The 22,879-nt window shown below is 56.6% G+C and overlaps 7 protein-coding genes across 7 annotated transcripts; 2 read left to right on the top strand and 5 right to left on the bottom strand.

Annotated features, from left to right (window-relative positions):
• Positions 1-1,768: 1,768 nt before the first annotated feature.
• On the top strand, positions 1,769-3,043 carry GMORB2_6228 (tRNA-dihydrouridine synthase 2; the record flags this gene model as incomplete). Its single annotated transcript, XM_035468198.1, has 2 exons — positions 1,769-1,937; positions 2,007-3,043. 2 exons carry the CDS (start codon positions 1,769-1,771, stop codon positions 3,041-3,043), a joined length of 1,206 nt encoding a protein of 401 aa, XP_035322179.1.
• Positions 3,044-3,501: 458 nt separating this feature from the next.
• On the bottom strand, positions 3,502-4,429 carry GMORB2_6227 (mitochondrial organizing structure protein 2; the record flags this gene model as incomplete). The annotated part of the gene is made up of 3 exons (XM_035468197.1): positions 3,502-4,152; positions 4,182-4,301; positions 4,403-4,429. The coding sequence occupies 3 exons, from the start codon at positions 4,427-4,429 to the stop codon at positions 3,502-3,504; spliced, it is 798 nt and encodes a 265-aa protein (XP_035322178.1).
• A 653-nt stretch (positions 4,430-5,082) lies between these two features.
• On the top strand, positions 5,083-7,485 carry GMORB2_6226 (mitochondrial intermediate peptidase; the record flags this gene model as incomplete). The annotated part of the gene is made up of 1 exon (XM_035468196.1): positions 5,083-7,485. One exon carries the CDS (start codon positions 5,083-5,085, stop codon positions 7,483-7,485), a length of 2,403 nt encoding a protein of 800 aa, XP_035322177.1.
• Positions 7,486-8,005: 520 nt separating this feature from the next.
• Positions 8,006-10,284, bottom strand: GMORB2_6225 (uncharacterized protein; the record flags this gene model as incomplete). Its single annotated transcript, XM_035468195.1, has 3 exons — positions 8,006-8,734; positions 8,798-9,640; positions 9,703-10,284. The coding sequence occupies 3 exons, from the start codon at positions 10,282-10,284 to the stop codon at positions 8,006-8,008; spliced, it is 2,154 nt and encodes a 717-aa protein (XP_035322176.1).
• Positions 10,285-13,880: 3,596 nt separating this feature from the next.
• On the bottom strand, positions 13,881-16,615 carry GMORB2_6224 (DNA polymerase alpha-associated DNA helicase A; the record flags this gene model as incomplete). Its single annotated transcript, XM_035468194.1, has 6 exons — positions 13,881-13,977; positions 14,165-14,225; positions 14,356-14,515; positions 14,630-15,694; positions 15,781-15,982; positions 16,140-16,615. 6 exons carry the CDS (start codon positions 16,613-16,615, stop codon positions 13,881-13,883), a joined length of 2,061 nt encoding a protein of 686 aa, XP_035322175.1.
• Positions 16,616-17,178: 563 nt separating this feature from the next.
• GMORB2_6223 (protein of unknown function (DUF202)) lies at positions 17,179-18,528 on the bottom strand (the record flags this gene model as incomplete). The annotated part of the gene is made up of 3 exons (XM_035468193.1): positions 17,179-17,513; positions 17,604-18,156; positions 18,505-18,528. 3 exons carry the CDS (start codon positions 18,526-18,528, stop codon positions 17,179-17,181), a joined length of 912 nt encoding a protein of 303 aa, XP_035322174.1.
• A 596-nt stretch (positions 18,529-19,124) lies between these two features.
• On the bottom strand, positions 19,125-21,554 carry GMORB2_6222 (diphthine-ammonia ligase; the record flags this gene model as incomplete). The annotated part of the gene is made up of 1 exon (XM_035468192.1): positions 19,125-21,554. One exon carries the CDS (start codon positions 21,552-21,554, stop codon positions 19,125-19,127), a length of 2,430 nt encoding a protein of 809 aa, XP_035322173.1.
• Between the last annotated feature and the right edge of the window lie 1,325 nt (positions 21,555-22,879).

The following is a 22,879-nucleotide window of genomic DNA, read 5'->3' as shown; positions in this document are numbered from 1 at the left end:
GTGGAGGTAGTGGTAGTAGTAGGTAGGTACTGGTACTGTTATGCTGATCATAGACCACGATGCGGTAATGCGGTATGTATGGAGTAATGATCCCCTATAACCACGCTGGACTAGTACTAGCCGGCACCTGTAACGACGCCATATCACCACGGCACCTATAACAAGTTCACACTACCGCTTACAAGGCTGCAATTTTTATAATGACGCCCTGTAGATGGAGGCCTTTACAGGTACGCGCCCACCTGGAACCCTTACCGAGTACGTCACGGTGGATTCCTTTATGGAGTGGCAATATTACTAGCAGTAGCTGTACTGCTAATACTCGACAGTACGGAGTAGAGGTACGAGTGCGCACGTTGTAAGACTCCCAGTGGGAGGGGACCGCGGGGCCCCTTTACCAGGTCTCGTCTTGGGCCGGCGTTTTGGGTTGCGACAGGGGAATGAATTCTCATAGCCAGGGACTCAGGGCAGACTCTGGGCAGTACGAGAGAGAGAGAGAGAGAGAGAGAATGGCTAACCAAGCAAGATGGCAGGAATAGCGCGCACATACACAAGACATGGGTGAGAACACGAATGCCAATACAAGTCTTATTACATGTGTGTGTGTGTGTGTGTGTGTATACCTTCTTATCATGCTTGGCTTGCTGTCATTTCCACGGATATCCTCTTTGGGCGCGTTGCCAAGATGCGTCGTGATAAACTGCTGCGGGTGAGCACGTACATACCCTAGTCCCAGCACCTGGTCTCTTTCGTAGGATGATATTAATAATACGGACAGTTATATATAGATGGTCCCTTCTTTCCTCTTCCTTGATCGTGCCATTGTTCATTGCTGCCTCTTTTCTTAGGTCGATCGAATTTTAGCCATATTTTGATCTGCTAGCGCTAAAGCACAACGCGTCCATTGTTACATGTCCTCGTACTCAGCCTTCATAACTTTACCCGAGTGTACAAGCGGTATACTAGTAATTATCACGCTCGGATTGGAAAATCTGGGCCATTGTTCGCCATCAAAAGTGGATATCCGAGCATGGGGACATCGGCTGCCAAGATGGCAGGTGCTCCGGAATAGACCACCACGATACTATCTTATTTTAGTGACAATATACCTCTACTCCTACATGCTTGTACATTTGCGCCTGCGCCTGCGCCTCGCGCCTGCGTCTACCTTGCACCTGTCCCTGCGCTTGCATCGTATCTTACCGCGGCTTCTCCTTCTCCCCCTCCCTCCCTCTCCGTCTCTTCTAGTAAATAGACCGATCCAGCTTATATCAAGCGCCCATAATATCTTCCTGTCTAGACTCCAGCCATTTTAAGGCAGGGATGACGCCGTCATGACAGTGGTCGCCAACGGCAAAACGTCCATCTTTGCATGCCACCAACCGGCATAATCTTTACGGGTTTCGTCTTTGGCGCTCAGCTTCTCGGCCCGGTAAAGGGCATAACGTTACACCCAGAGGGGTAAGCTAACTGTGTCATGATCGATCCCTATCTTGTGTTACCGTAATCAAGCGCGCCAAACCCTTTTTTTTTCTTTTTTCCGTTGTATATCAAGACGCAGGGTAGACTGAAAAAAAAATAAAAAATAAAAACCATACATGTACGACATGCACTGGAAGTCTGTCATGTGCCTCCTCACTCGGGGTTATCGATAAGAAACCCACTTTACCCCGTCCCTCAACGACTGCTTGCGAGTAGCGCAAGAGCAAAATCACCAAACACTACTGCCAACCCAAGAGGATAGTGCTTACCCACAGACATCGCGGGCATGCTCGCCAAGTTGATCAAGAGAGTCATGGGTACCAACATCAACAAAGTCCCCATCCCCCCTCGGGGTGTCGATTACCGGGGCAAGATTGTCCTGGCGCCCATGGTCCGTTCGGGAGAGCTGCCCTCGAGACTCCTGGCGCTCAAGTACGGCGCCGACCTGGTATGGAGTGAGTCTATCCTTTGACGTTACGTAAGAGAGAGAGGGAGAGAGAAAGGAGTATTGACCAGCTGAGCAGGCCCTGAAACCGTCGACAAAGCCCTGATCGGCACGACGCGCCGCTTCAATGAGACGTCCAAGACGATAGAGTGGTTCCGCACGACCAACAATAACCCCAGCAGCGCCAACGACCAGCAAGAGACGATAATCTTCCGGACGCTTCCCTCGGTCGAGGCGGGCCGCCTCATATGCCAGATAGGCACGTCGGACCCGGCGCTGGCCGTCCAGGCGGCGCGGCTGGTGGCTCCTGACGTGGCGGGCATCGACGTCAATGCCGGGTGCCCCAAGCCCTTCAGCACAAGCGGCGGCATGGGCGCGGCCCTGCTGCGCACACCGGACAAGCTGTGCGGCATCCTCGAGGCCCTGGTGTCCAGCATAACCCCCGAGTTCGGCATAGGCGTCAGCGTCAAGATCCGCCTCCTAGCCGACCCGGCCGACACCGAGGCCCTCGTGCGCCGGCTGTGCGCCACGGGCATCACGGGGCTCACGGTCCACTGCCGCACCACGCCCATGCGGCCCCGTGAGCGCGCCATACGCGACCAGCTCTCCATGGTCGCCGCCGTATGCCGCGAGGCCGGCGTCGCCTGCCTCATGAACGGGGACGTCGAGTCGCGCAAGGCGGGGCTGTCCCTCGCCCGCGAGTACGGTGCGGACGGCGCCATGATCGCCACGGCCGCCGAGAAGAACCCCAGCTGCTTCCGCGACGTCGGCGGTGACGGCAGTACCGAGCCCCTCCTGCCCTGGCATCAGGTCATGGCAGAGTATCTGACCACTTGCATGGCCGTCGACAACCGTTTCGGCAACACAAAATACCTCCTCACTCAGATGATCCCCGGAAAGGAAAAGGCCTACAGGCGTGTCACGCCTTGCAAGAGCTACGAGCAGCTCTGCCGCGCCCTTGAACTGCAGCACCTCCTTGACGATGCCAGGGCCGCCGACGCAAGGCAGGGTATCATCCTGCCACCCGTGCCGGTAAAAGGGGGCTCACCGAGCAAGCATCAGCCCGCGATCGAATCAGACTGCCCGCCGTCTGCCGAGCTGGCCGTGGCCGGGTGAGATCAAGACAAAAACAAAGAAAGGGTAAAAAACGACGCGCGCTTCTCATCTACATTGTCCTTTGGCCATACACCGGAGTTTAGGAGCATATAGTAGATAATTAAACATAGGGGAACACCTGTCTTTCTATAGACACGTAGATGGAGATCATCTTGACATATGCTTCGTGTTGTTTATTTTATTTTAAAACGGGAATTGCAAACGATATATTACTACAAGCGAATCAATGAAACGGGGGTTCTAGACAAAAAAAAAAGAGTATCTTAAAAAAAGCCTCTATATGGTAGTACAACAAAGTTCGCTTATTTTGCATCTTTCTTTCCTCTTCTCTTGCCAAGGCCGTCTTTGTCCGAGCGAGGCGGAAGGGAAAGAAAGAAAAAGAGTGTATGTATGTTTTTCTCTCTCTCCAAAAAAAGGACTCGATGAGAAAAGACGTCAGGAGATTTGAATGACTTCTTTTATTTCCCCTGCCTAACCCAACCCTCGACAGTCTCCCTAGCCTCGGTAACCTTGTCGTTGACGAGCCGGAGGCCGACCTCCTTGTGGACCTTGGCGAAGCTGATGGCCTTCTCGATGCCCTCGCGGGTCTGGATGTGGGCGTCGGCGACGGCGGGGACCCTCTTCTCGTACTCCCAGGCCAGGTCGGACACGTTGCGCATGGTGATGGGCAGGACAGTCCAGGCGGCGCCCACGCCCAGGGCGAGGGGCGCCGTGGCACGGAGGAGGATGTTGCGGTTGCGGGTGACGATGCTGCCGGCCATGGCGGCCACGATCACGTAGATGGACCCAGGCATCAGCTTCTCGCCGCTGTCGCGCGGGGGCGCCAGCGATGCCAGCGTCCCCGTAAACGACCGCTCCAGGCTGAAGGCCGAGTCCACCATCTCGTTGACCCTGTCTTCGGCCGCGGCCACGTACTTGTGCAGGAACAAGCGGGCGTTGCCGATCTGAACGGCCAGCCGGTCGGTTGGGGTGGGGCGACGTTCAGGGACGGTGCCCTCGGTCGACTTGGTGATTTCTTGCGTGGCGGCGGCGCGGGCGGGTGCCTCCTTTGCCGGTGCGGCATTAGCTGGGACGACCTCGGCGGCTACGTCGTCGTAGATGGACTTTCTCTGTCGCTGGTATTAGTTTCTGCATCCACGAACAACTTGTATGATCTCTCCGGGGTAGGACGACATGCCTTATACGACTGAGGCGCTTCGGCGTAGACGGTGGCCGGGGCAAGGGCCATGCCACCGAGAGCCATGGTCGCCAACGAGCGCTGTGAGAGGTTAGCACATCTCGAGTGTTTTTTCCCCCCTTCTCTCCCGGGAACTCCCCCTCGTAAATGACAAGCCGGAGGGGGGATTTTCCTATTCTTACCCGTTGCAGCAGCACTCTCGCAGCCATTTTGAGGGATGCAATTGGCGATTGGGATGGGGTGGGGAGAGAGGGAAAGGGTCGGGAAGCTTTGGTTGTTGTCGATTTTCCCTAGCAGTGAGAGAGATCTCGTGGCCCATGCCATCATCGCCTGGTTCTTTGCTTCTGTGCCGGCAACGGGTAAACTGCGGGCCATTGGACCCGATCTGACCCGCCAGCTGCTGCAGGCTGTAATATCTGACCTCCCCCCTCCCCCCCCTCGGACCGCTGTAATCATCAGCCTCCACAGCGGTGAATATTCGGTTATAGTGGTCGAGGAGCACTGCGTACCGGCGGTTGGAAGGTGTCATTACGGTTGAAGGCTGACCAAACAATCCCAGTCCCCTCCGCCCCTGGCGCTACACCTGCGAGTAAAAGTTAAACAGGACAACGCCAGGCCAGCAACCGGCTGTCATGCACACATCATTACAAGTTAGCCATACTTTTTTCTGTTTGTCTAATAACTCGGACATCCTCGACCAGTCTTCTATTCTAATTCTTCATCGTCCTTCGCTTCTCAAATCCTTATATCCGCCGTATCTTCCGACGTTGCTACTCGTACATTATCTACCTGTACAACCGAGTCCACCCATGTCATCAAGACCGTCGATATAAGAATCTCACCACCAGCACTTTAGTCGAGCATGATCCGTCACGAAGGGGCACGCCGAAGCCTCTGGGTCTGCAGGCAATGCGTCGGCCGATCCATCGAACCTCTAGCAAGCCGACGATGCTTCTCTACGCTCCCCTTCTCGACACCCTTTGACGCGGCGTCGCGCCCTCAGCCCATCGTCGACCACGTCACGAGTAAGCAGCACGACGACAGCACGCTGCGCACCGTCTTCGACGTCCCCTCGGCCCGGAAATTCCCCGACTTCAGCCTCAAGAAGAAGAGCAAGGGCCTGTTCAAGAACCGGTACCTGACGAGCCCGGACGGCTTCCTAGTGTTTGCGCAGAAGAACCTGGAGAGGGCGACGAGCATTGTGCGGCGGGTGCTGACGGCGTCCGGGACGGCCGAGTATCGCACAATTGTGCGCGACCTGGACCGGCTGAGCGACCTACTGTGCCGCGTCCTGGACCTGTGCGACTTTGTGCGCATGACGCACCCGGACTCGCGGTGGCAGGACGCCGCCACGGGTGCCTGGTCCATGGTGTACCAGTACATGAACGAGCTCAACACCATGACAGGGTTGAGCGACCAGCTGGACCGCGCGCTGGCTATGCCCGAGGTCGTCGAGTCGTGGACCGACGAAGAGAAGACGGTAGCCGAGCTGCTCAAGCTCGACTTCATGAAGTCGGCCGTCAACCTGCCCAAGAAGGCGCGCGACCGCTTCGTCCAGCTGTCGTCGAGCATTAGCGAGGTGGGGTCCGATTTCGTCCAGGGTATGGCCCCGGAGAGGACAGAGGTGACGTTGCCCTCGCACCGCTTCTACGGCCTGTACCCAGCCTTGGCGTCGAGCCTCAAGGTGCGTAACAACATATCGGTGCCCACCATGGGGTCCGAGGCTGCGGCGGCCCTGCAGAGCGTGTACGACGAGGAGACGCGCCGCGAGCTATACCTCGCGCAGCGCAAGGCATCGAAGCAGACCATCAACCGCCTCGAGACCATGCTCAAGCTGCGTGCCGAGCTGGCCGAGCTGGCCGGGTTCCAGAGCCACGGCCACATGGTGCTCAAGGACAAGATGATGGCCAAATCGCCCGCGTCCGTCATGGAGTTTCTCCTGGCCCTGCGCGAGCACAACCGGCCCATCGTGGAGGATGAGCTGCGTGAGCTGACGGAGCGCAAGCGCGAGAGGCTGTCAGTGCCCGACATGCAGCTGCAGGCCTGGGACCGCGACTTCTACATGGAGAAGATTCGGGCCGACATGCGGTCGCGCGTCCGGCACGAGGACCAGCTGTCGGCCTACTTCTCCGTGGGCACGGTGATGCAGGGACTGTCGAGGCTGTTTGACAAGCTCTACGGGATCCGATTCGTGGCGCAGGAAACGCAGCCCGGCGAGACGTGGCACCCGGACGTCAAGAGGCTCAACGTCGTGGGGGAGGACGGCGGGCTGGTGGCTGTGCTGTACTGCGACCTGTTTTACCGGCCGCAGAAGTTCCCCAATCCGGCGCACTTCACGGTCCGTTGCTCTCGCGAGATGCTCCCCGACGAGGTGGCCGAGGTGGCGGCCGACATGGGCTCCCCCGGGACGCCGGCCTTCGACACGCCCGAGCAGGCGGCCAACGACGGCATGGAGACGTCGGCGACGGACGGCACGCTCAAGCAGCTGCCCACCGTGGCCCTGGTGTGCGACTTCCCCAAGGGCGACAGCGGCTCGCGCGAGCCCGCCCTGCTGTCGTACTACTCGGTCGAGACCCTCTTCCACGAGATGGGCCACGCCATCCACTCCATCCTGGCGCGCACCTCGTTCCAGAACGTCTCGGGCACCCGCTGCGCCACCGACTTCGCCGAGCTGCCCTCGACCCTGATGGAGCACTTCGCCGCCGACCCCACGGTCCTCTCGCTCTTCGCCCGCCACTGGCGCACCGACAAACCCCTCCCCTACGAGCTGGTCGCCGAGCGCGTCCGCCTGGCCAGGCGCTTTGAAGGCATCGACACGGAGCACCAGATCCTCCTCGCCATGGTTGACCAGGCCTACCACTCCCCCGCCGTCGGCTCCTCGTCCTCGCAATCGGGCTTCGACTCCACCGCCGCCTTCCACGACATACACTCCCGGCACGCCATGGGCCCCCCTGAGCCCCGCGAGACCTGCTGGCAGGGTTTCTTCGGCCACCTCCACTCCTACGGCGCTACCTACTACTCCTACCTGTTTGACCGGGTCCTCGCCGAGCGCGTGTGGCGCGTCGTCTTTGGCGCTGGGAAGACGGCCATCGACCGTCGCAGCGGAGAGCGCCTCAAAGAGAACCTCCTCAAGTGGGGTGGTGGCCGCGACCCGTGGCTCTGCCTGGCTGATACCCTCAACGACAAGCGTCTTGCTCCCGGTGATGAGAAGTCCATGGCCCTCGTCGGCAGCTGGGGTATCAAGGGTGCTAAGAGGGATCCTTAAGTCTTCTTACCCTCTTTCTTTCTCTTCTCCCCATCTCTGTCGAACAAAACGAGACAAAAAAGCAAACCCACCACTCTTATTTCAACTGAAGTAATGTCAAGTACAGTCTTCTGCTGTATCAACACCTTGTATCGACAATGAATAAACCATGCCAACTTGTATATTAGTACTTTACCAAACTTGTATACTGCCGATATACTTCTTTTCTTCGTTACCCAATTTCATCATAGCACATCATTAGACGGAAGACATCATTGCAAGATAGAAGGCCCAAAAAGGAGAAGAAAGGGAAATCAAGAGATGAACATCTGAGAAAGACTCAAAGGCACAGAGACGATGAAAGCAACGGCAATGAGATGTTGAGAAAAACAGTACATCAAACAGCCGAAACCACAATCCAAAACAATGATCAAGATCGCCTGACGCTAGAAGTACACGATTAGAGGTATCAGAATAAGAAAAAAAAGGCAGAGAAGAAAATAACTGGGAAAGATGAAACCGTCACATGCAACATATTGATTTAAACAAAGATCCTAGGCCACCCATCAGAAGGCAGGGGGTCATGTGTCACCTGGGCAGGCGACTTCATCGTCAGTTGTGACAGCGACATGGTCCGGTCCGCCTTGGTGGTTCCGTTTACGTTCCCATAGTTCTGACGACCATCGTCTTCCGCGTCGTCCTCGTACTCGTAGGGGGTGGCATAGTACGAGGCAGACTCGTCGTTCTCAAGGGTGTTGATACTGCTTTCCGCCTCCGAGTGGTTCGCCATATGCGAGCTGCTGGCTGAACCGCTGTGTCGTACTCGCTTTCCCGCAAGCCTTGTGGTCGGTATAGTCCTGTACCCGTGTTGCTCGTCGTCGTGACCGTCGACTCCCACGCCACCGTCGTCATCGTCGTTGAAGACCGAGCCGAGGGACATCTTGGACGCCTTGCCAAGGCCGCCGCGAGACGCCGCATCGATGGCCTTGGACAGGAGCATGACCTGGTTGTTCAGACCCCTGACCTTGTCCTCGAGCGCCTCTCGTGCAGATCGCTCCGTTTCCAGCAGCGATATCAGGGTTGCGTAGTGGTCCACGGTGAAGGGGCCGTTTATGTCCCTCGTCATCGAGGTAGCCCTCGCGGCGCCGCGGATCGTCGAAATGGACGGTGGCCGGCCAGTTGAGGTCGAATTTGCCACAGACGCGGCCGTCTGGCTGTCGTTGTACCACAGCGCCGAAGAATCTGAGTCTCGTAATGGGAGAGTCCGGTTCTGGAGACGCGTAGACGGCTGGCTATGTGTCGACGAATCTCGCGGGGATGGACGGCGAGGTACCCTCTTATTGCGCTCAGCCGAGCTGCCCTTACCAGGCGACTGATCGGGGTCCAGGTCCGGCTGGTTCTGGCTTTGTGACAGGTCTGCCACATCCTGCTCCAGCTGGACCAACCTTCTCTCAATGTTCAGCATGGTAGTCTGCGTGTTGGCAGCTTGGGTAAGCTTCGTCCCTGAGAGCTCATTGATGCAGGACATGTCGAATATGGGGTTTGCGGTTTCGGTATGCGCCTCTGGCGGTGGTGCTTCCACTTCCATATCTATGTCCTCCACTTCCGCATTCACGTCCTCCACCTGAACATTCATATCCCTATCCATTCCCGCTTCCTCGACCGGCTGAATGACGTGGTTTCCGTCGTCCTGATGTGCCGTCGAGAGCTGAGACCTGTCCACCGACTCGTAACTCTTTCTCCAGTAACGGATATCGTTTTCAACACCGACCTTCTCATTCGCCCCACCATCACTGTCAAAGAGCACGGATAGGCTCCGGCTCCGCCTCTTGAGACCTGTAGAATCCATGGTAATGGCACGCCCAATCTCCTCGGGATTTTCCACCTGGGACTGCCCCTTGTTGATGCGCCCACTGCTGCTCGCAGGTCGAGGTGTCAGACCGGTAGGCTCCCCGGGGCGTGTTTCCAAAGGACGGAATGGCGAAGTGCTAGCACGGCCTCTGGAGAAGTTACGTCCGGCACCGTACGAGGTCCTAGTGCTGTCGACGTTCTGTAGCCTGCCGCTGCCCGTGGGGCTTGAGCGCGTAGGCTCAGTTAGCTCCTGGAGAGGTACTGACACGGGACGTTCCCGGCTTAGAGGCCCCTTCTGATTCATGCCAGGTACAGCTTCCGATTTCTGGCACCAGGGTTAGCCAAAGCCTTGACAGACTTGCAGATGACATGTATGGAGCCACTTACACTTCTCCTATGCGGGGGAGACGTCTCGGGAGGCTGCCGGTAGCTGCTCTTGACAGAAGGAGTTATCTGGCTCACGGACTTCTTGCGACGGCCGAACAGTTTCCCAATGGCACCCCTGAGCATTGACCTGCTCCGCTGTGGCTTGTCCTCGAAAGTCTCGGCGGTGCCGTTGCTCGTCATCGAGGCGCGAATGGTTGCCGAAGACTGATCCATCTGGTGGATGACACGGGGCGGGTGCACGTCCCTGATGGCATTACTGGCACGACTAGAGGGCTTCGAGTCGTGGGCAATGTGGATATGGCGCGAGAGGACGCTTGGCGGAGTCGAAGGCATGTTGTTCCTTTCCGGGGTCCGATCCGGGGATTCGTCGTTGTCCTCGACGAGCATGGGCGGAGTAAGCGTCCTGGCAACTGCGGCGTCGGGCGGAAGGGGAAGGTCGGCCAAGGTGTCGCTGTCGATGGAGCTTGCGATGGGTATAGGGCCTGATATGCGCCCACGGATACTACGGTGATCGCGATCCATGTTGGCGGGACTGGACATGCGCCCATCAGGCGCATGGCTCGTCTTCCACGCTGCCTTCATGATGAGAGGAAGAGAGTTGGTGGATATAGATATGTAATGGGCTTGTTGGCTGTAAGTCGTAGAAGGAAGAGGCGACTGTTTAAGGCGAAAGGACGAAAGTAAAAATGTCGTAGCTGGATATAGCTTGTGAAAACGAGAGGCAGGGCTGCCAGGTGCGTCGAAAACGGTATAAGAAAATGAAGATCAAAGGAGAGTAATAGAGGCAAGGCAGCCTATGAGAGAAAAGAGTGTGTGATGTATGCAAAAAAAAAAAAGCAAGAACCACGTCTTAGACAGAGAAAAAAAACAAAGACCTAAAAGACAAGTCAGTTGAGGTCGACGCACATTGCGAGTCAGATCTCATTCAAGCATCGTATGTCATCATACGAGCACCCACACATACCTCTGGCCCGGGCGTCTAGGGAGCTTTTGGGATGATTGACCGACCGGCTTCGCAAGGTATTACAAGGCTTTAACAAAGGTTGAGCTTGGGACCAGCCATGCTCGGTTCCGTGCGGGCGGGCGATTCAACACCCTCTGGAGCCGGGACACGCGCGCTCTAACAAAGCAAATCCAACAACACACGGAAAGCGTGTGTGCGCGTTGTCTTGTGTTACAATGTTCCAAGGAGAGGAGGAAGGGGAAGAAGAGGGAGAAGGAAGAGCGTCCCCCCAAGAAGTTGCACAAGGAAGAAAATCAGAAGAGAGAAAGGAAGGACGAGAAATAAGAGAGAAGAGAAGAGAATGACGAAAGTGAAGGAGGGACCAAGTTTAGGGGAGTGGGAGGGGCGTGTGTGTAAGAAAGGGAAGGAAAGAACAACGGCGGCGGCACCTTCCTTGGCCTTTTCCTGAGTTGCGAAATACCCTCTTTTTTTCCCTCTCTCTCCCTCTCCCTCCCAATTTTCCCACCTACAAGTATTACAAAGTTGCAAGGTACGCTGCGGTGTAGGCCTACGGTATGAAAGGAAACCACCTCGACTTCACGACCGCCAGGCTTGTCACTGTCAAATGGGAGGATCCACGATCTACTACGGAGGTGCCTGGGTTCTTGGAGTCCCTGGCGCTTGACAGGGGCTAAGAACGGGGGGGTGAGGCTGTACTTTGTCATCGGCCGCAACCGTTGGTAGCGGCCTAGGCAGACAAGACAAGCCCTTTCCCACGCTCCCCTGCAATTGGAAAGCAGCACGGCTGAGGCTTTAGTCGCGAGATATGCATTGCGGAGTTAATATTACAACACACACAAAACGCCCGATATTAGCATGAGACGGGGGAGTACGGAGTACTGATACCAAGCATGATTAAGGGTATGGTGATTGTGTGTTATCTTACTCTTCTGGCCATTACTGTCGATGTTGTAATCTGTAGTATTACTACCATTGCTGTTACTGACACATCTTTTCATCTTCACTCCGACAATACAGATACATGTTCGTATCATCTACCTGTGCGTCTCCCCGCGGATCATCAGTCTTTGTCTGTCGTCACCTCGACCTCTTCCCACCGCCGGCTGCTCTCTCTCCCTCTCCCTCTCTCCCTCTCTGTCTCTCAATCAATCATTCAAAAGCATGCAGACGGCGGCGCCTGTCTCAGGACATGTTTGAACCACTGCACATGCAAACCTATGCATGCACAATCTGACCCGACGACCGATGATGGATCATTGACGACTAGCTACGGACTATTACCACGACCTTTTTTAGCCTCCTCTCAATGGGCAGGCGCGGCGGCGGCGACGACGGTGGATTCTTCTTCAGGCGACAGGGGGGAGGGATGGCCTCCTCGAACCTTGTCGCTCCTGGCACCTGTGGCTCCAGAGAAAGCGGCTGATACCGCGGTCACGTACGACAGGCGCAAGAGTACCTCGGTCCACCGATTCTCGAATACGACGTACTCCGTGGACGGTAGCACTCGCTGGTATTAGTACGGGGTAGTGGTATTAATTAGTCCTCATGCTGCGCAGCAGCCTGTCTTCCTCTTACCGACTATTATTTCGTATCCACTAATAGTCAGGGGTGGGACCTGAGACCGGGGTGGGTGAGCAAGCCGAAGTCCGGAGGGCGGACACAGAGAGAGAGAGACACACACACAGAGAGAGAGAGGAACGTTCCGTGAGTCTAACAAAACATGGGCCCATCGATCAATAACGGTTAGCAATCTTTCCCTCCCCCAACCGCGAGGATTCCTTGGCGACGAGTGAGAGCGAGATTCATAGAGTCTGTCGGCTCTCGTTCTCCGAGCCGCGGCATCACCATACGGGAAGGGATCCCGGATCCATCAGCATTAGCGCCAACCGGAAGCCACAGAAAAACGTGAGACAATGCTTCTGGCTGCAGCCCGAGCCACATGGCGTGTTTTAGATTTGGGTGAAAGCTGCGAGACGCTGCGTTGCGGCCTTGTTTCTGCTTACTGCAATGCCACGCAACTGCTGTATAAGCCGTATTATTAACTTGCAAGAAGTCTTTCTCCTCTTCCTCTTCCTCTTTCCTATTCCCTACCCTCCTCCCCCTCCCCCCGCGACGCCTTTCCTGGTTCGTATCGTATACTCGTTCAGTAGGACTGTACGTGTACGTGTACGTGCTTTTCTTCAATGCAAGCTGCACGCTGCAAAGCCGTCCTGCACGTCGTAGCCGTTCCGTACGTGTAGTTTTTCTTTCGAAGGGGAGATGCTCGCAGGATGCCTGCGTGAGAGAGAGAGAGAAGAGGTGAGAGAGAGAGAGAGAGAGAAAGTGTGTGTGTGTGTGTGTGAGACCAAGAAAGTGGAAAGGGAGAGGCTGGCAGGGTTGTCGTTGCCTTGCCCAGACCGTCGAGAAGCACAGAAGCAATCTGATACCCGATGCATCTTTGCCCCAGCCAGAAGTCGCTTCTCTCGAGACTTTGTTTCTCACTCCCTCCAGATCCTTACTCGTGGTTGAGACGAGGAGGCTTCCTCCTGCTACTGCTGCTACTCCGACTTCGCCTGTGCCTCCTCCTCCTTGCCAGTCAGGAAAAGTTCGCGACCAGAACAGGGTCGTGATGTGCAGAGTCAGAAACGTCAGCTTGAACCTTCCAAGGGCCAAGTATCATACGACGCGTGGTCAAGGTGCAAAATCAGACAAGACAATATTCTGGGTTTTAATATCTCCTTCTCCCCTCCCCCCTCCTCACATCCAGGTTTCTAAAACTTCCAACACAATATAATATAATACAATATACACACCCCGACTCCATCCGAGTTCTCCACTGTCTTTTTTTTTCTTCTTCTTTTCTTTTTCCCGCAATTTTTTTATATCCTCTTTTTCTTTTTGCGGTTGTTGCTTTAACAACATCATCGATATAGTATCCCTCCCCCCCTACCGTCTTGGTCTCTTCGTTTGCTGCTCTTGGATCATGATGAGCATCAGCCACCAACAAAGCAGATCATGCACGGGGAGATTTCAATCTGATTACGACAGAGAGACATGAGGCAAGGGAAGAGGGTGTAAAGCCGTGGGTGAGACCGGATAACAAAATGCGAAGAATAAGACATGAAAAAAAAAAGAGAAGAAGAAAAGAAAAAGGTACGCCTCGTAGCAAGTATTCGTAGGATGGTATTACTGGTAGGTAATAATACTATGCGTATTCGCGCTTTGCTGGACTGGTCTATGCGTCCGGCAACAGAAGCGCAGAAGGATTGGGGTATCTCAAATCTGCATTCTCCTCTAGAAAGTCCATCCACCTCTTGAGGAACGGACTACCCCTGCGTCGTCACGTCACGTCAGCACACAACAAGCCATGTCTATCTGTCTGCAGGAGGCAGCCGGGGCAAGGGGAACCCGTATTGGGAATACGAGAAGATGTCAGAACAGAGAGATCCAAGCTTTCTCATGCTTCTTCTTCTTCTTCTTCTTCTTCTTCTTCTTCTTCAGACTTGGTACTTTACTTACCTCTTAACGGTGTCCGAGTCTCCAATGACGGTTAGAGATCGCCGAGGCCGCGTCATGGCAACTGTTTCCAAAGATTCCGTTAGCATGAAGTTATGTTAGAAACGCATACACATGCACGCACTCGGCGCAGAGGAAGAAATAGAGCCCCCCACTCTCCCTTCTGGAGATGTGGAACAAACAAAAAAACGCACCGTTCAAGCGCCTTTTCTCGCCGAGAAAACCGACTTCTCCATCAGTATTGCTGCGCACGAGACTGACAATGACGGCTTCCTTCTCTCGTCCCTGGAATCCGTCTACGCTGCCTAGCTCGATGCCGGGAAACTCGTCTTTGAGGGGGGCGAGCATGGCCAGCTGATGACCGTCCCATGTATGTCATGTCAGCCTGCATGTGCCTTTTGCGTGTAGGCGCATCTGGTTGGGGTGGGGGAGGTGGAGGGGGCGTATCTTCCCGTGATGGTCTCCTACCTGGGCATTATAAGGCGTCACGACGGCAATGTCCTCTGGCCGAAGCCCCGCCTCTACCAGCGAGGCGACGTGCTGACGTACCAGGGCACCTTCCATGTCGTTGCTCTTGCTGTCACCGTGTAGACTGCTCTTGCCCTTCTTGGGATTGTCCTTCTCGTCGTCGTCTGTGCGCTCCGGAAACTCGCCGCCCTGGGTATCTATGAAGACGAGGGGCTCGTTTGTGTCCTCGGTATCCCGAACGTCGTAGTCGAGGTCGCGGAGTAGACGGTCCTTGACAGAGTCCGCGGCAACGAGCTTCGACCCGTAGAGCTCGTCGGACGGGAAGCGCATGATCTTCTCGTGCATGCGGTACTGGGTCGTGAGCATGCGTTTGATAGAGGGGCCGTGCAGGGCCAGTAGCCTGTCGAATAGCGTCGTCTCTAGAGAGAGGGACAGCATGGGCTTGCCCGCCCCTCCCTCCTCCGTCTTCTTGACCTTGTCCTTGTCCTTGGAGTTGAGCGACTTGATGGTGGGTGGCAGCTGGAGATGGTCGCCAGCGCACACGACCTTCTTGGCCGACAGGAGCGGGACCCAGCACTGCGCCTCGAGCGCCTGGCTGGCCTCGTCGATGATGACCACGTCGAACTGGGCGTTGCGCAGCTGCGAGCCTCCCGCACCGTGCAGCGTGGCCAGCACCACCTTGCTCCCGCCGACGAGGTCCGTCACGCACCGCCTCTCCCTCTCGCGGTACTCCCTTCGCAGATCCTTGAGGTCGGCGTAGATGCTGCGGCGCTCCTTGCCGCTCTTGGTCTTTTTGATGGACGCCTGCTTCGCGTCCATCTCGGCCCGGACATCCTTGACGATAACCCCGGCCTCGGATGTCCGCGTGAGAACATCGAGGGAGTGGTCGAGGACCGAGGGTAGCAGGCGCGCTGGGTGGCCGAGGCGCACAATGGGCACCTTATGCGGTGCCAGCCGCTCCACGATGTTGTCCACCGAAATGTTGGAAGGGCCGCATACCAAGATCTTCTTGCCACGCCTCGTCAGTTGCAGGATGAGCTCGATGAGCGTGTGAGTTTTACCGGTCTGTAAGGGGGCTGTCAGAAAAAAGGCGCTGCGCAGATGGATACTTGTTTTCATCTCACCCCAGGAGGGCCATGTATGAGAGCTACTTCGGGCGAAGCCATGGCGAAGCCGATGGCATCCTTTTGTGAATCGTTGAGCGTCGGATCAATCCACTGGATATTGCCAAATTGGGGATCAGTCTGGGGGTCCGGCAACGGCGTCGGGCTCGACAGGCCAAACAGGACGCGGATGAAGGTCGAATATTCTGCCTCTCCCATCCTTTCTAGCTTCTCCATGGCATGATTCATACTATGCGTTATGCCAGTCAGCGTCAGCTCTCCTCCTCCCTTCCTTCTTTCTATACCATCGGGAGTTTTTTTTTCTCATCTAGAAAAAAAAAAAGAAAAAAGAAGCTGTAAAAGTAAATGATAAAGAGAAAGAAAAGTGAAAGGGAAGGCTTTCCTACCGCTTGTACGTAACCTCGTCAGCAAGCTTGACGATCCACAACCTTCCCGTAAACGAAGCCTCCTCCTTCCCCTCATCGAGGGCGATGCTCACGGCACCCTTCTGCACCCTAGTGATGACACCCCTGGCTCCCTTCTTCTCCAGGTCCTTGACCTCTCTCTTCTTAGCGCTGCCGCCGGGCTGCTCCGCGACGAGGACAATGTCTCCCGTGCGCATGCCGTGCTCGGGGAGGAGGTCGGGCGAGCTCGACATGGCCGGGTCGGGGGACAGCTCGAATACGGTCTTCCCGCCCATACCTGTACGCTGCGATGAGACGGCGAGGTTGGTGACGGCCAGGCCGGCGCGCTGCAGGGCTGTCGGGCTGTAGTTGGAGACGAGGGAGCTGGTCTCCCGGATCTCGCATTGCAGCTCCCGGTCCAGCAGGGACATCTGCGTCCGAGCAAAGGCGGCCACGTCTACGGGTTCGCGAGGGGCCATGACGAGAGGTCGGTCCGTACGTCTTGACGCGAATGCCTTCCGTCGTTCGTTGCCGGGACAGGGACGTGCTGAGAGGGAAAGGTTTCGAGTGAGGACTCGGGTTGAAGACCCCCCACCTCGAGAGCTCAGGGTTCTGAATGTGGGGGAGGGGGGAGTCTGTCTCCGATTGCATCACCTCCTGATTTGCATCTCGGTAACTCGATACGTGTAGTCAAGAGTACTAGGGGAAGCTTTGAGTAATTGTATATTGCTAATACAATGCTCATCAAGAAATTATGGTATACTTCGTAAATGACTGTTATTATTTTGGTACGGGTAGAAAGAAAAATGTCAACGCTGGATTGATGCAAAAATAAAAAAGGTGCTAATATCTGGGAAAGAAAAAGAAATTCAACAAGCAGATCCAAACCCAAACCCAAACCCAAACCCCCCCCCCAAAAAAAAAAAAAAAAAAACACCACCCAGATTCCCGCTCCATCAATAACGATTGCTTATTCCCTTCCCCTCCTAGAGATGGTACGAGTACCTGCGTAGCAAGGTTAGGGGAAGATGAAACGAGAATCTCATACCCCTCCTGGATGGATCGCAACAACCACAATGAGCGACACGAGCATGATAGCCAGGGTGATGAGCACGAGAGCTATGACCGTCCCGCGACTAGCCGGGAACTTGCCCTGGATGATCCACCGCTGACTGAGACGGAAGCGTCGGTACCCCAGGAGCAGGATGACGATGCTGATGGCCAGGAACGTGGCGCCGAGCGGCCTGCCAAACTTGCGCAGCGTATTCTGCATGACCGGGTCGGACACTGACGTGTTGAGTCGGAAGAGCTGCGTGACGGCGATGCCGATGGAGGCAAAGGCCAGTGACGTGCGCAGCCAGGCGAGGAATGTCCTCTCTGTCGTTGTATCGAACGATGAGAAGGATCAGCTAGCCATTCCGATCCCCAATCTGCCTTGTCCGTTCGGGTCCGCGTGCACACACTCACCGAGCGCTAGGTGGTCTCTAGCCACGCTGCCGTGATTCTCCAGCTCTATAGACTGGAGAGGCGATATGACCCTCGTCCACCACGTTGCCTTTTTCTCGCCGTCTGTCTGGCCACTCTGCTGCTGCTGCTGCTGCCCATCCTCGTCGGGCTCGTCCTCGTCACCGTCGTCACCGCCGTCGTCATCATCCCTCGGCTTGCGTCTGACGCGTAGGCTAGGCAGCGACTGTGGGTACGATGTTCTGGTAGCCCCGGGGCTTCCTCGACGGGGAATCGGCAGCGTCGACGAGTGCTGCGGAGGCGCGGAGCCCGTCGTCGTCCGGTAGTTTCGCAGGGATCCGCCAAAGAGCGGGGACAGCACGGCCGTGGTCTCGTCGGCCTCGGCGTGCGAGCGGGCATCTTCGTAAAAGGACAGGGACGTGAGGGTCCTCCTCAACCCCGCATTGTTGCTGCTGCTACCGCTGGCGGCGGTGACGGTGTTGCGTGGATTGAAGTTTCCGTTGGTGTCGGGTGTGGCCGTCGCGGCAGCCATGTCGTCGGCCCGCTGCCGGGCGTTCTGCGACGTCGACAGTGGTGAATAGCCGTCCGAGGAAGACGGAGAGGAGGATTGGTATCCCATCTGAGATTGGTCCCTCCTTCTCCTCTCGCTCTCTCTCTCTCTCTCCGGCCTCGACCGAAGTAAAATATGATAGGCTGCTCACCTGGAGGATCTCGTCTATGCGCTCGGTCGAGGATTGGCGTCTTCGTTGCTGCAGGGTCGAAGAGCTACTGCTCACTTGGCGAATGGAGGAAGGCTGAGCGGAGAAGAGGAGAGAAAAGAAAAGACGGAAGGGGAAGAATGTCAGCCTTTGCTCTGTCTCTCTCTCTCACCTTTCATCATGCATCGATCAATGGCGCGACATACCTTGCTCGGATCGGTATTAGCCATGTTTATTCCGTGGAGCCGATGGCGTGCTCGAGGGCTGTTCTGATCTTGTTTTCTTGTGGTGCCTTTTTTTTTCCCTTTTGCTCTTATTAGCAGAGAGAGAGAGAGTGTGTGTGTGGGTGTGACATAGTAACTAATAATACTAACAAACCAATTCGTATTCCGACTCCATAGGAGCTTGGAGCTTGGAACTAGTCATCCCCACAAACCATAGTCATTCAATCGGATAATGAGCCGCTTGACTGGCCTAACGGTCTGCAGATAGCTACTTATTCTATGCATGAGGTTAATTGCATGTTAAATTACAATATATAGCAGCAACATAGGTCAATTGCAATAACTATCCTTCTCCTACTATTGCTACTCCCACTTCGCAGTAGTGTCAGGGAATGTGTGCATCTTTCACATGTCTTCCTTGCCAAAGTCAGCTTGCAATCGAATTTCATGCAAGGGCGCACAGGTCACCTTGATCGACACAAGGGGGRGGGGGGGGGGAGGGGATGGTTGGTTAGTTTTGTTGGGTCACCCGGCCTGGAGAAGCTGATTCCGTATATATCACGACTCCAGATCCAGTCGCTCAAAACTCTCCAATGCTGCATTCATGTTACCGTCATCCTGTATACGCTAATGACCGCCAAACGTGTCCCATCCGGCGACCAAATTGACCGGCAGGGCATCCAGGCAAGACCATCTGGCTCCGACACGGTCGTTGCATCTTTCCACGGGGATCCGACCTTGTCGGCGTCGATGTAAGCCAGGTACGGTGAAGAATTCTGCACACCACTGCCATTGCCGTCGCCGCCGCCAAGGTCGAGTTCCCGCAATGCATCCTCGTATGTGGAAGCCATATCCTGCTGGATGTGTCCCAGATCGCCGGGAGCATCGAGATCCTTTGCCAGCGTTGTGTGCAGGTACACGGCGTCATCAGCCCCTCGGGCAACGATGTGCCAGGCTTTCCATCCCGCATGACCTCCCTGGATAGTCGCCTGGTACAGCATCTCGACGCTCGAGTCGTCCACCTGCGAGAGGCCGACGTGAGCCTGCCACTCGACCGCCGCCTGCTTGGGCAGTTCCTCTACCTCGACGGAGAATACGGGAGGGACGCACGTCTCCGCGTCGTTCTGCTGGTCAAGGGTCATGGTTTCCCAGTCGGGCAGAGGCGTTTCCGCCTGTTTCCGTTGCCCGGCTCCGCCCGCTAAGCTCATGTACTTGGGGTTGTATTTCAGGTCCCACAGGTCGGGCCCACCGCCGGCTTCGTCGTCGTCGTCGTCGTCGTCGCGCGGTGATCCGTGGGCCAGGCGCCAGGCCTGGCCCGCGAGTGCCGAGTTTCTCTGCATCTCTTCGTCCGAAGCTGACCGGGCAAACAGCGCCACTGCACTGGTCCACAGCTGGATGTCGAGGTCTCTGCCGATCCGCCAGAGGTGCTGCAGCGAGAGGACAATCTGCGTCTGCCGTGACGTCCCCGAGGGGCCAGGAAGCTCCATGGAGCTCGGGACGAGGGGGATCTGGCCGGCCACAGACCAGGACCTGGGACCGCTGCTCGCAGTCGTAGCCGCGACACCCACTGCCTGGCTGTAAGGTCCGATATTGGCCGGGGCCCAGTAAGAACGTGACTGGACGTGCAGACCGCGTCTGTCCATGCCGGTTCCCGACGGGGTGGTGTCCACCGTGAGGTATACGGCGATGGAGCGGTCTGCTGGAAGCAGGTCTCCGCACGAGACAGTGACCCGGGACGGAGGGTTTGGCCTGGCGAAGAGTTGACCGTACTTGGCGTTGATGGCAGGGAAGTCGGACATTCGTCGCAGAATGACGACCGTGTTAGATATCTGACTTGCATCCAGGGAACGTGAAGACAGGAGGTGACGGATCCTGCTGACGACGTCGGCGGTCTCGGCCTCGACAGAGCCGCCGTCGGTAGCAAACACACTCCACTGAAGCAGATGGTTCGGTGCGGGAACCTTGTTCGGTAGCGTCCCCAGCAGGGCCGAGGACACCCGCGTACCAGGGCCGGGGTGCTCGGTGGGCGTCGTCGTCGAACGGTCCAATATCGCCTGGAATCCGGCATCGAACAGATCCGGTACCCGTGGAGGAGACGCGGCGGCCGACTCCTGCGGCTTGTCTTCCAGGGAGGCGGCATCGTGAAGCACGAGCCACGTCGTGCCTCCGCCTTCATGGACGGTCCGCCTCCTCTCGGGCGCCACGCTGATCCTCTTCCGGAAGAGCTCGGGCGGGCCATCGATGACGATCGTCTCAAACTCGCCTCCCTCGCCGAGGACCGCGCCGCCAGCGGCACCGAACCGACGCAGCGCTGCCTTGACCCTGTCCGCTCCGGCGGTGCTGGAGACGCGCTCCCACAGGTCATCCTCCGACAGCCCAGCACTGGCCACCTTGATGAGGCGGGCGTCCAGGCCGGCGAGCGCCATATCCTTGAGCAGCTGGCCGTCGTCGGCTCCTGGGGAGTCGGCCGGCGGCGGGAGGACGGGGTACTTCCACAGGTAGGCGAGGGGCACGAGGCCGAGGCGGAGGGCGACGGACTCGACACGGGTGCGCTGGTACGTGGACAGGATGGCGCCGGCGCTGACGGCGTTGGCCTCTGGGTGGCGGCGCATGACCTCCCGTAGGAGCGTGGTCATGGACTCGGTCTCGTCGCCGCCTTCGTCCGACGCCCCGCCCGCGTACTCGAGCTCGTGACGCTGGGCCCCGCCGCGTATGGCCTGGCGGTACAGGGGGAGGCCTGTGGCGGCCGCGTACAGCGGGATGACCTCGTGGCCCACAGTCTGGTACATGAAGCTGTTGAGGTCGGATGCGGTGGCAGACGCATCCTCGGCGACATCCTCGGCGACGGCAGAGTCACTAGCAGGAGCCGAGGGGTCGATGACTTGGACGCCCGTCGACGTCGCCTCGGATGCGGGGAGCAGATTTGCCAGGGCTACCACCTTGTGTCCCTGGCGGATGCAATGCAGCAGGCTGAAGAAGCTGTCCTTGCCGCCTGATATGAGCGCTATGACGCCGAGGCCGTCGCCCGCCATTGTAGAGGGAGGCGGAGCTCTATCGATTTGAAGGGTACTGTACGTATAATATATATATATATATATATATATATATGTGTGTGTGTGTGTGTGTGTGTGTGTATTCACATGTAAAGAAAAGCTCACCGTTGAGTCGGCGTCAAAGGCTGATGTGACGTTGGAAAATGTGGTTTCCAAAACGAGGCTAGCGCCAGATGTTGATGCCTCCAACATCCAGTGCTCCAACGTAACTCGTACACATGCATGTAGTAACATGTATGTAGTAGTAACATGATCGGTCTTCATGGCTGCAAGGATGAATGAATGCAGCAGGTGCTACGTACCACATGTGAAGAGTCTGGACTTGCCGGGGCCAAAGGTCTATCGCGATGCTACTGCGCAGGTTCCATGCGCCGTGCCGGTGGGTGTCGCTTCAGCACGGCTTACACGTAAGATATAAGCAGGGCTCGAAGCCAGGCATGCCGATCGACGCAGGGTCTTGTCCATCGGTCGTGCTGCTATCTCCAGGGGCTAGTGTAGTTGCTGATGTATGAGACTCTCCGCCGAGGTCTTGATCTATGATGCCACCCTTCCCTCGTCGAGTCCAAGTGAGCAATCTGGCAGGGGCAGCCGACATGAACAGCCCTCCCCTCACCAGGATCCAAGTAAGATCCCAGGCACTATTCCTCCGCATGCCGGCCATACTATCCTTCTTCAGCCACTGATGAGAAGAAGGATACTGACGTTCAAGACCGCCAACGTCTAAGCAGCATGCGCAATCGATGCTCCTGTTCCCGTAGCATACGCCCACCCCCTCTGTTTCTTTACTGACCGTCTCGAAGCCGCTTCTCAGTCCCGGAAGCCTGGTCTGAAGGGTCAAGTGATGGGGAAGATGCGAAAGAGAGAGAAGGAGAAGAAAAAAGTCTCCCTCCTTTCTTTCGCTCGCCAATCGGTCAGGTCAGGATCGGGTGATACGAGTACCTGTGTCAGCCAACACGTCTAATGCCTCACAATAGGCGTGCGGGCCACACTCATGTCCCGGGTCCGATGGGAGCAGCTGATGTGGATATGTCGATTGGACGAGGACTGACTATTGTTTCTTCATGGTGTCCCGTGCACGCCCGCCCACGCCCGCCCATCTACCTGTACTCGTACGGGTAGCGGAGCAATACGAGTAAATAGTAGCACTGATAGCTAATAATACTCCGTAGCATTGAAACAACCTTGAAGATGCCAAGCGGTCTTTGTAGTACCGAGGTGGTGACAGTGATAGTAATACGGCCGACGACCACCCACCGTGATAGGGCTAACTGCTCTGGCTGATATCGCTGACTTCCCCCCCCCCC

This window comes from Geosmithia morbida (genome assembly GCF_012550715.1).
Source record: "Geosmithia morbida isolate 1262 chromosome Unknown scaffold_5, whole genome shotgun sequence".
Classification (NCBI taxonomy): domain Eukaryota; kingdom Fungi; phylum Ascomycota; class Sordariomycetes; order Hypocreales; family Bionectriaceae; genus Geosmithia; species Geosmithia morbida.
This window is presented reverse-complemented; position numbering and strand designations above follow the sequence as displayed.